At 40.2% G+C, this 12,271-nt stretch overlaps 1 protein-coding gene across 1 annotated transcript in view; it reads left to right on the plus strand.

Moving 5' to 3' along the window:
- Positions 1-2,037: 2,037 nt before the first annotated feature.
- Positions 2,038-12,271, plus strand: part of LEMD1 (LEM domain containing 1) — a 200,568-nt gene continuing 190,334 nt past the window's right edge. The window contains exon 1 of the mRNA XM_053705310.1: positions 2,038-2,267. Within this exon, the coding sequence (XP_053561285.1) occupies positions 2,070-2,267 (198 nt within the window). The 5' untranslated portion in view covers positions 2,038-2,069. The remainder of the gene's footprint in view (positions 2,268-12,271) is intronic.

Here is a 12,271-nt window from a genome sequence, read left to right on the forward strand (position 1 = left end):
AAATTGGAAAGTTGTTTAAAATTACATGCCCTATTTGAAACATTTTTGTTTTGTTTTTTTTTGGACTTGACTCTCCCTTTAAATATGGTATAATTAAGGGATAGTGTGCCTTTTCTGAGTGTTTACTTATTTTGAATTTTGTAATAAGATGTAATTGTAAAGTAATGTGTTCAGAATCATTGTTCAGTATCTATGGAGATCACATTTGTCTATAATATTGTTCTAGGCAATAATAGGATTCTCTATTTTTTAAATTTTAATTTAGATTAGCAGCCACAGGGTGGAGCAATAGCTCCTATTTTTGGCAAATTGGCGCCAATGCATAGGGTTTAAAAGTATAATTTGCGGTATACATTGTATCAAGCATGAATAAGGGACCGTTACCCCAAAACGTTGCTGTTTTCCACAAATACATTTGCTTATAAGATATTTTTGGAGTGCAGTAGACTTCCCACCTTGATAGTTGATTGTTTGCTTCAGTTGCACTACCAGGGGCTGAGATTCTCCAGGAAAGCCATTTTCATGCTGAGCTAATTAATATGCTGATAGTTACAGTTGAAGGTCAAATGGCTTTGTGTATGCCGTTTAGAAGGTGATTAGCTACACCTGATTGAGTTTACAAGTAATCTTAGGAGGGGTGATCCTTTTTGTAACTCAGTGATTCTGGTTTTGAATTGTCTATTTTTGCCTGACATGTTGGTGTTATATATTTCACTTGGATGTTATAAGTTGCACTGAATAATTACAACTGGATAAACAAAAACTGTGTCTGTCAGGGTGCAAAAGCAACAAAACATGATTATTTTCAAGGGGGGGGGGAATGATTTTCAATACCCACTGTAATATTATAACAGTAAGATATAAGTAGAAGATGCAAATTTGACATGAAAAGTAAACTAAAAAGTTTTTAAATCTGATTGCTAAGCATTATTTTGACTCCTGTGTTTCTCTGTCTTCTCATGCAAAAATATTTTTATATTGATGTTGAAAGTGATGTGGGTGACCAGCTTCATAGGAATAAAGATGTATAGACATACATATGTAGCAGTGTTCTCCTTTGGACATTTTTAAAGGGTGCACCACTAGGGTTGCCACCTCAGCCATGTTTTCCTGGACACTTATGAGTTATACATACTGCTGGGTGTGCAGGTAGAAACATGAATTTCCACCCTGGACAGCACATAGTTACACTGAACAACCCTGTTCATGTTCCTCTCTGCACACCCTGGAGCATGTATACATCATAAGTGTCCAGGAAAACATGGCTGAGGTGACAACCCTATGCACCACCCAGCTGATTTTCCTGATCACACAGTTAAATGTTTTTTCCTAAACTAAAATGTTTTGCTCAAATTATCATTAAAGGGACAGTCTAGTCCAAATTAACTTTCATGATTCAGATAGGGCATGTAATTTTAAACAATTTTCCAATTTACTTTTAGCACCAATTTTGCTTTGTTCTTTTGGTATTCTTAGTTGAAAGCTAAACCTAGGAGGTTAATATGCTAATTTCTTAGCCCTTGAAGGCCGCCCCTTCTCTCGTGGCATTTTGACAGTTTTTCACCACTAGAGGGTGTTAGTTCATGTGTGTCATGTAGATAACACTGTGCTCATGCACGTGGAGTTCCTATGAGCCAGCACTGATTGGCTAAAAGCATGTCTGTCAAAAGAACTGAAATAAGGGGGCAGTTGGAAGAGACTTAGATACAAGATAATCACAGAGGTAAAAAGTGTATTTATATAACTGTTGGTTATGCAAAACTGGGGAATGGGTAATAAAGGGATTATCTATCTTTTAAAACAATAAAAAATCTGATGTAGACTGTCCCTTTAAATGAATTTGTGCTTTGATTAGCAGAAAGTATTATAATATTAGAAACTATTACACTATAATTAAAGCAAAAAAACACTCGTCTTGAGGATTTGGAGATGAACAGGGGTCTTCTATGTGCTTCTGATTATGTTATACTATAAATAAAGTAAGAATGACAGCTGGAGACTTGTGGATTGCGGAGATACCAGCTGTCTGACCTTTCAGTGCAATACTTTGCCTCTCACTTCAGCAAGCCATGCCGTCCAATACAGGAAAACATTCCCATCTCTCCAAAGACCAATTAAAAAATGTATTAATTTCTCATAATGTGCCCCTGCCTCAGGGTGATCATAAAAAAGAGGTTTATTTAAAACTCTACCTAAAGCACATTCTCCCCAAAGAAAAGGAATCTGCTGATTTCTCAAGCGATGATGAGACTTTGTCTGAAAGTGAAGTAAGTATGGCATTATCTATATATACATTTTTTTTTGTTTTTGTAATGCATACTGTACTACCTTTTTTGTTTGTTTGCATTTAAAATGTGTTTAAAGGTTGATTGCTATACAAAGAAACATTACATGGTCACATTTGTTAGCACATGTCATTTTACACCATTGATTGTAGATTACCATGTGTTTAACATACAGGTAAAGTGTAACCTGTGAGCTGCAAGCATTGGAACTCCTGAGCGGAACACAGTGAGCCATTCGGCAGTTGCATCTACTTTTATTTGAAGTGTTATCTGCATTACATAGTCTAATATGTTTAATTATTGCTGTTTTATACAAGTTACACTAGTAAAGGATAGATTATCTCTTTCTGAGCACTTTGAAATATTTGTAAAGGCCTCTATTGCCATTCAGTAATGATAAAATGGAGTTGAAATAAGGATGGGCAATATTTCCCTATAAAATAAATTTTACCTTTCCAAATTATGTGCAGTAATATTTTAAGAGGTTTGGGGGGTCCCCTCTCACTGCTGTAATTTTCAGAACACGTAAAATACATTTGTCAGTAACTTTATACATAAACTTTTTTTTTTATTTTTTTTTTATTTTTTGCACCATATCAATATCTGAATGATATACATGAACCCTTTGTTTCGTTTAAAAACCGTGATTTATACCACACTCACCTAGAGGCCAAAAAGCATGTAGACTGCAGCGGGGAGGGATTGTGCAAGTCTTGAGAGGACTTCATTTATAGATGAGATTACCAGAGTTCTGTAGGGTTCTTAAAAAGCGATTTTGTAGTCTTGTGGTGTGTGTGTGTTTTTTTTTTTTTTTTTTATTACTTGACCAAATGATTCATTGGCGGATGTTGATTTAGATGCACATGTATGTTAGTGTCCTGCTCAAAGATGTAAAGGCGTTTGAAAGTCAAAACTTATGACTCTTCACAGAGAGATGGATTGTAGGTGATTTTGAAATCTTTCATTAAAGGGACAGTCAAAATATAACTCATGATAAAGATAGGGCACTCTATTTTAAACAAGAAACAAAATGAAGAAACACTGCGATCCTTAAAAGAATTTCAAGCTCACTCTATTTTAAACTTTTATTATCCAACTTGCTTTGTTCTTTTGGTATTTGTTAGCTAAACCTAGTCTCATATACTGATTTCTAAGCCCTTGAAGGCCGCCACCTTCTTTTTTTTTTTTTTACAGCTAGACGGCGCTAGTTCGCATGCCATATCGATAACATTGTACTCACTCTCATGTAGTTACCTAGAAGTCAGCACTTATTGGCTAAAATACAAGTTTGTCAAAAGAACTGAAATAAGGGTGCAGTATGCAAAGGCTTAGATACAAGGTAATCACAGAGCTAAAGTGTATTAATATAACAATATTAGAAATGCAAAACTGGGGAATGGGTAATAAAGGGATGATCTATCGTTATAAACAATAAAAATTCTGGATAAGACTGTCACCTTTAACTATGCATTATGAAGGGCCAAACCCAGTGAGTATCTCCTGCAGTCTAAATGTAGCCACCAAAATGGGCCAGTTCCTAATCTTACATTCTTGCTTTTTCAAATAAATATACCAACAGAACAAAGAGAAGTTAATAGGAGTAAATTAGGAAGTTAATAAAAATTGCATGCTTTGAATCATGAAAGTTTTAACTTTGACTAGACTATCCCTTTTAATACTCACAACATCAACCAGGAGATTGTGTGGTTTATTCACTTTTTCCCAATCCATCATTCTCCAAGGAGAGATTGTTGCATAATTTGGATGTGCTCAAAGCGTTAAAGTTCTACCTTCATGCTACTAAGGAGTTTTGTTAATCTTCTTTCTTCTTCATCCTGTATCCTGGTAAGTGCAGAGGGCTGAAGGCCTCAGCGTTCACTATTTCCTTTTGGTCGAGTAGTCTGATTCGCATGGCCTACAAGGAAGCAGGCCAGGAGCAGCCCCCTTCAAAATCACAGCACATTCTAGTTGTGCGGGGTCTACTACTGAGGCCTCAGTTGATCAAATCTGCAAGGCTGCAACTTGGTGTTTATTGCACACTTTCAAAAAGTTCTTTAAAAATGTTTGGTGCCTAGTAATTAGGACTACCTTCTCTACCTTTTCACTCCCGAACATCTGTGAACTCCAGCGCTTAGGTATTGGTTTCCCATAGGTTAAAGAATGTTCTTGTGGACTCTTACTGCCAATAGAAGGAAAATAAAATTAATGTTTACCTGAATTTAAAAAAACAAAAAAAACACTTTTCCTTATCCTCTGCTTGAACTACTGAGAGGGGAAGTGGGAGGGATTTTTATAGCTGCTCCATAACCTGTCCACCTGCTCTGAGGCGGCGGACAGACATCGCTGAAAATAAACCCGATCGGGTTGATTAACACCCTCTGCTGGCGGCCGAGAATCTGCAGGGGGCGGCGTTGCATCAGAAGTTCACAAGAACTGCTGGTGCAATGATAAATACCGACAGCGTATGCTGTCGGCATTTATCGATAGCGGCAGACATGGTTCGCTATAGCGGATCATGTCCATCCGCACAATGATAAATGGACCACTAAGAATATTCTTGTGGACTCTCACCGCTAAGGACATTTATCAGATAAGCAAACTTTTTCTCCTGTTAAGTGTGGTCAGTCCACGGGTCATCATTACTTCTGGGATATTAACTCCTCCCCAACAGGAAGTGCAAGAGGATTCACCCAGCAGAGCTGCTATATAGCTCCGCCCCTCTACGTCACCTCTAGTCATTCTCTTGCACCCAACGAATAGATAGGATGTGTGAGAGGACTGTGGTGATTATACTTAGTTTTATACCTTCAATCAAAAGTTTGTTATTTTATAATAGCACCGGAGTGTGTTATTCCTTCTCTGGTAGAATTTGAAGAAGAATCTACCTGAGTTTTTTTTCTATGATTTTAGCAGGAGTAGTTAAGATCATATTGCTGTTTCTCGGCCATCTGAGGAGAGGTAAACTTCAGATCAGGGGACAGCGGGCAGATCAATCTGCAAGAGGTATGTAGCAGCTTATTATTTTCTGACAATGGAATTGATGAGAAAATTCTGCCATACCGAGATAATGTAAACTCAGCCTTAAATGCAGTAGCAGCAACTGGTATCAGGCTGTCATGTATGTATATTTTACACTTCAGTATTCTGGGGAATGGCACTTCACTGGAATTATACTGTATGCATAAGACTTTAGCCTAATTTGCAGGGACTAGCAACAGGCTTTTTAATAACACTTAATTTATTTATGTTAAACGTTTTTTGCTGTCATGTAAAATCGTTTAATTTTCTGAGGTACTGGGTGAAAAAATGTTTGGGCACTATTTTTTCCACTTGGCAGTCGTTTTTATTTAATTTATGACAGTTTACTGATCTCTCTCACTGCTGTGTATGAGGGGGAGGGGCCTTTTTTGGCGCTTTTGCTACGCATCAAAAAATTCAGTCAGAAGTTTATTGCTTTCCCTGCATGATCCGCTTCATCTCACCAGAACTCAGGGGTCTTCAAAACTTGTTTTGAGGGAGGTAATCACTCACAGCAGAGCTGTGAGATTGTAGTTGACTGTGATAAAAAACGTTTATTTCTGTATTTTTTCTCTGCTATCAGGGTTAATTATCCTTTGCTAATGGGAGCAATCCTTTGCTAAAAGTGTGTTTTTTACAAAGATTTGATGCTATAACTTTTCAGTTTATCAATTTTCAACTGTCATAACTTTTTCTGTGCTTCTTATAGGCACAGTACGTTTTGCATATTATAGTAAATTACTTGAAAAGTATTTCCAAGTTGCTAGTTTATTTGCTAGTGTGTTAAGCATGTCTGATTCAGAGGAAGATATCTGTGCTATATGTGCTAAAGCCAAAGTGGAGCCCAATAGAAATTTATGTACTAACTGCATTGATGCTACTTTAAATTAAAGTCAATCTGTACAAATTGAACATATTTCACCAAACAACGAGGGGAGAGTTATGCCGACTAACTCGCCTCACGTGTCAGTACCTGCATCTCCCGCTCGGGAGGTGCGTGATATTGTAGCGCCGAGTACATCTGGGCGGCCATTACAAGATATGGCTACTGTTATGACTGAAGTTTTGGCTAAATTACCAGAACTAAGAGGTAAGCGTGATCACTCTGGGGTGAGAACAGAGTGCGCTGATAATATTAGGGCCATGTCAGATACTGCGTCACAATTTGCAGAACATGAGGACGGAGAGCTTCATTCTGCGGGTGACGGTTCTGATCCAAACAGACTGGATTCAGATATTTCAAATTTTAAATTTAAGCTGGAAAACCTCCGTGTATTACTAGGGGAGGTGTTAGCGGCTCTGAATGATTGTAACACAGTTGCAATACCAGAGAAATTGTGTAGGTTGGATAAATATTTTTCGGTACCGACGTTTTTCCTATACCTAAGAGACTTACTGAAATTGTTACTAAGGAGTGGGATAGACCCGGTGTGCCGTTCTCACCCCCTCCAATATTTAGAAAGATGTTTCCAATAGACGCCACCACATGGGACTTATGGCAAACGGTCCCTAAGGTGGAGGGAGCAGTTTCTACTTTAGCTAAGCGTACCACTATCCCGGTGGAGGATAGCTGTGCCTTTTCAGATCCAATGGATAAAAAGTTAGAGGGTTACCTTAAGAAAATGTTTGTTCAACAAGGTTTTATATTGCAACCTCTTGCATGCATTGCACCTGTCACGGCTGCAGCAGCATTTTGGTTTGAGTCTCTGGAAGAGACACTTGAATCAGCTCCATTAGATGAGATTACACACAAGCTTAAAGCCCTTAAGTTAGCTAACTCATTTATTTCGGATGCCGTAGTACATTTAACTAAACTTACGGCTAAGAATTCCGGATTCGCCATTCAGGCGCGCAGAGCACTGTGGCTAAAATCCTGGTCAGCTGATGTTACTTCTAAATCTAAATTGCTTAATATTCCTTTCAAAGGGCAGACCTTATTCGGCCCGGGTTGAAAGAAATTATCGCTGACATTACAGGGGGTAAAGGCCATGCCCTGCCTCAAGACAGAGCCAAACCTAAGGCTAGACAGTCTAATTTTCGTTCCTTTCGTAATTTCAAAGCAGGAGCAGCATCAACTTCCTCTGCACCAAAACAGGAAGGAGCTGTTGCTCGCTACAGACAAGGCTGGAGACCTAACCAGTCCTGGAACAAGGGCAAGCAGGCCAGGAAACCTGCTGCTGCCCCTAAGACAGCATGAATCGAGGGCCCCCGATCCGGGAACGAATCTAGTGGGGGGCAGACTTTCTCTCTTCGCCCAGGCTTGGGCAAGAGATGTCCAGGATCCCTGGGCGTTAGAGATCATATCTCAGGGATACCTTCTGGACTTCAAATCCTCTCCCCCAAGAGGGAGATTTCATCTGTCAAGGTTGTCAACAAACCAAATAAAGAAAGAGGCGTTTCTACGCTGCGTACAAGATCTTTTATTAATGGGAGTGATCCATCCGGTTCCGCTGTCGGAACAAGGACAAGGGTTTTACTCAAATCTGTTTGTGGTTCCCAAAAAAGAGGGAACTTTCAGGCCAATCTTGGATTTAAAGATCCTAAATAAATTCCTAAGAGTTCCATCGTTCAAAATGGAAACTATTCGGACAATTTTACCCATGATCCAAAAGGGTCAGTACATGACCACAGTGGATTTAAAGGATGCTTACCTTCACATACCGATTCACAAAGATCATTACCGGTATCTAAGATTTGCCTTTCTAGACAGGCATTACCAGTTTGTAGCTCTTCCATTCGGATTGGCTACGGCTCCAAGAATCTTCACAAAGGTTCTGGGTGCTCTTCTGGCGGTACTAAGACCGCAAGGAATTTCGGTAGCTCCGTACCTAGACGACATTCTGATACAAGCTTCAAGCTTTCAAACTGCCAAGTCTCATACAGAGTTAGTACTGGCATTTCTAAGGTCGCATGGATGGAAGGTGAACGAAAAGAAGAGTTCTCTCTTTCCACTCACAAGAGTTCCCTTCTTGGGGACTCTTATAGATTCTGTAGAAATGAAGATTTACCTGACAGAAGACAGGTTAACAAAGCTTCAAAATGCATGCCGTGTCCTTCATTCCATTCAACACCCGTCAGTAGCTCAATGCATGGAGGTGATCGGCTTAATGGTAGCGACAATGGATATAGTACCCTTTGCACGCCTACATCTCAGACCGCTGCAATTGTGCATGCTAAGTCAGTGGAATGGGGATTACTCAGACTTGTCCCCTACTCTGAATCTGGATCAAGAGACCAGAAATTCTCTTCTATGGTGGCTTTCTCGGCCACATCTGTCCAGGGGGATGCCATTCAGCAGGCCGGACTGGACAATTGTAACAACAGACGCCAGCCTACTAGGTTGGGGCGCTGTCTGGAATTCTCTGAAGGCTCAGGGACTATGGAATCAGGAGGAGAGTCTCCTACCAATAAACATTCTGGAATTGAGAGCAGTTCTTAATGCCCTTCTGGCTTGGCCCCAGTTAACAACTCGGGGGTTCATCAGGTTTCAGTCGGACAACATCACGACTGTAGCTTACATCAACCATCAGGGAGGGACAAGAAGCTCCCTAGCAATGATGGAAGTATCAAAGATAATTCGCTGGGCAGAGTCTCACTCTTGCCACCTGTCAGCAATCCACATCCCGGGAGTGGAGAACTGGGAGGCGGATTTCTTAAGTCGTCAGACTTTTCATCCGGGGGAGTGGGAACTTCATCCGGAGGTCTTTGCCCAAATACTTCGACGTTGGGGCAAACCAGAGATAGATCTCATGACGTCTCGACAGAATGCCAAGCTTCCTCGTTACGGGTCCAGATCCAGGGATCCGGGAGCGGTTCTGATAGATGCTTTGACAGCACCTTGGACCTTCGGGATGGCTTATGTGTTTCCACCCTTCCCGATGCTTCCTCGATTGATTGCCAGAATCAAACAGGAGAGAGCATCAGTGATTCTAATAGCGCCTGCATGGCCACGCGGGACTTGGTATGCAGATCTAGTGGGCATGTCATCCTGTCCACCTTGGTCTCTACCTCTGAAACAGGACCTTCTGATCCAGGGTCCCTTCAAACATCAAAATCTAATTTCTCTGAAGCTGACTGCTTGGAAATTGAACGCTTGATTTTATCAAAACGTGGTTTTTCTGAGTCAGTTATTGATACCTTAATACAGGCTAGGAAGCCTGTTACCAGAAGGATTTATCATAAGATATGGCGCAAATACTTATATTGGTGCGAATCCAAGAGTTACTCATGGAGTAAGGTTAGGATTCCGAGGATATTGTCCTTTCTACAAGAAGGTTTAGAAAAGGGTTTATCCGCTAGTTCCTTAAAGGGACAGATTTCAGCTCTGTCCATTCTTTTACACAAACGTCTGTCAGAAGTTCCGGACGTTCAAGCTTTTTGTCAGGCTTTAGCTAGGATCAAGCCTGTGTTTAAAACTGTTGCTCCACCATGGAGTTTGAACTTAGTTCTTAATGTTTTACAGGGTGTTCCGTTTGAACCCCTTCATTCCATTGATATCAAGCTGTTACCTTGGAAAGTTCTATTTTTAATGGCGATTTCCTCGGCTCGAAGAGTCTGAGTTATCCGCCTTACATTGTGATTCTCCTTATCTGATTTTTCATTCAGACAAGGTAGTTCTGCATACTAAACCTGGGTTCCTACCTAAGGTGGTCACTAACAGGAATATCAATCAAGAGATTGTGGTTCCATCTTAGTGTCCTAATCCTTCTTCGAAGAAGGAACGTCTGCTACACAATCTAGATGTAGTCCGTGCCCTGAAATTTTATCTACAGGCAACTAAGGATTTTCGACAAACGTCTTCCCTGTTTGTCGTTTATTCTGGTCAGAGGAGAGGTCAAAAAGCTTCGGCTACCTCTCTCTCTTTTTGGCTTCGTAGCATAATTCAGTTAGCCTATGAGACTGCTGGACAGCAGCCTCCTGAAAGAATTACAGCACATTCTACTAGAGCTGTGGCTTCCACTTGGGCCTTTAAGAATGAGGCTTATGTTGAACAGATTTGCAAGGCTGCAACTTGGTCTTCTCTTCATACTTTTTCCAAATTTTACAAATTTGACACTTTTGCTTCTTCGGAGGCTGTTTTTGGGGGAGAGGTTCTTCAGGCAGTGGTTCCTTCCGTATAAAGAGCCTGCCAGTCCCTCCCGTCATCTGTGTACTTTAGCTTTGGTATTGGTATCCCAGAAGTAATGATGACCCGTGGACTGACCACACTTAACAGGAGAAAACAAAATTTATGCTTACCTGATAAATTCCTTTCTCCTGTAGTGTGGTCAGTCCACTGCCCGCCCTGTTTTTTATGGCAGGTAAAAATTTTTTGAATTATACTCCAGTCACCACTACACCCTTTGGCTTCTCCTTTCTCGTTGGTCCTTGGTCGAATGACTGGAGGTGACGTAGAGGGGAGGAGCTATATAGCAGCTCTGCTGGGTGAATCCTCTTGCACTTCCTGTTGGGGAGGAGTTAATATCCCAGAAGTAATGATGACCCGTGGACTGACCACACTACAGGAGAAAGGAGTTTATCAGGTAAGCATAAATTTTTTTTTTTTTTTTTTTTTGGTGATATGCCACATGAGATTGTACAAAATTAAAGGGACATTTCGGTAAATATTTGAATGCACATAGAATAATTACATTTTTGAATAAGAAAAATATTTGCAAAATTGTTCTAGGAAAAGGTATCTGTTTTATTAAAATTCTCTGCCTGTGAGGCATAGCTAGATATTCTCAGTGCACCTTTATTTTAACTACGGCAGCTGCTCAGAGCATAAGTGGGCCTGTATCATGTCAGCAATTGACAAATTAAGTCATTTACCAGATGGTACAAGCACCTTACTCGCTCTGAGCAAGTGCTTTGTTTAGAAAAAGTTCAGAGAAGGGCCACAAAGCTAATAAGGGGAATGGATGATTTATATTTTGAGGATAGGTTAGCCACATTGGGTCTGTGTGTGTGTGTATATATAATACGTTTGAGGTGATATTACTTTATTCATATAAAAATATTCAAGGCCCATATACAGAGTTGGAGGAAATTCTGTTTATTGCAAGGCACTTGTTTGTGACTAGACCTTAGTTTAAAATGAGTCTAGTCAAAATTAATCTCTCATGATTTAGACAGACAACTTTCCAGCTTAGTTTTTATCATCAAATTTGCTTTGTTCTCTTGGTATTCTTTGAGAATGAAACCTCATATGCTAATTTCTAAGCCCTTAAAGGTCGCCTCTTTTATCAGTGCATTTTGACAGTTTCTCTTGTAAGGTGTATCCAGTCCACGGGTTCATCCATTACTTGTAGGATATTCTCCTTCCTAACAGGAAGCTGCAAGAGGACACCCACAGCAGAGCTGTCTATACAGCTCCTCCCCTAACTGCCACCCCCAGTCATTCTCTTGCAGCTCTCGACAAGAAAGGAAGTATCAAGAGATATGTGGTGACTTAGTGTAGTTTTACCTTCAATCAAAAGTTTGTTATTTTTAAACGGTACCGGCATTGTACTGTTTTACTCTCAGGCAGAAATTAGAAGAAGAATTCTGCCTGGAGGTTGATGATCTTAGCGGTTTGTAACTAAGGTCCAGTGCTGTTCTCACGCATAACTGAAGAGTATGGGAAAGACTTCAGTTGGGGGAACGGTTTGCAGTTTACCTGCTTTGAGGTATGTTCAGTATATTTATTTCTAGAGAGATAAGATCTAGAAAATGCTGACAGAGCCTTGTATAATTGAGGTAAGCCTGATGCAGTGATTTAACGACTGGGATCATGCTTACAAAAAAGGGTAATATTCATGTTAATACTCATATTTCTTAGTGACAAAACGTTTACATGTTATATAGAAAGAACATTTTTTTTTCTCTGAGGGTGATAGTTTTTTTGGGGCCTAGTTTCCACATGGCTAGTCAGATACTCCTAGGAGTATTTTCTTAAGGCCCTCTGACATCGAGTGCATGGTGGGAGGGGCCTATTTTTGCGCTCTAGA

The sequence above is a fragment of the Bombina bombina genome, chromosome 3 (assembly GCF_027579735.1).
Source record: "Bombina bombina isolate aBomBom1 chromosome 3, aBomBom1.pri, whole genome shotgun sequence".
NCBI lineage: Eukaryota > Metazoa > Chordata > Amphibia > Anura > Bombinatoridae > Bombina > Bombina bombina.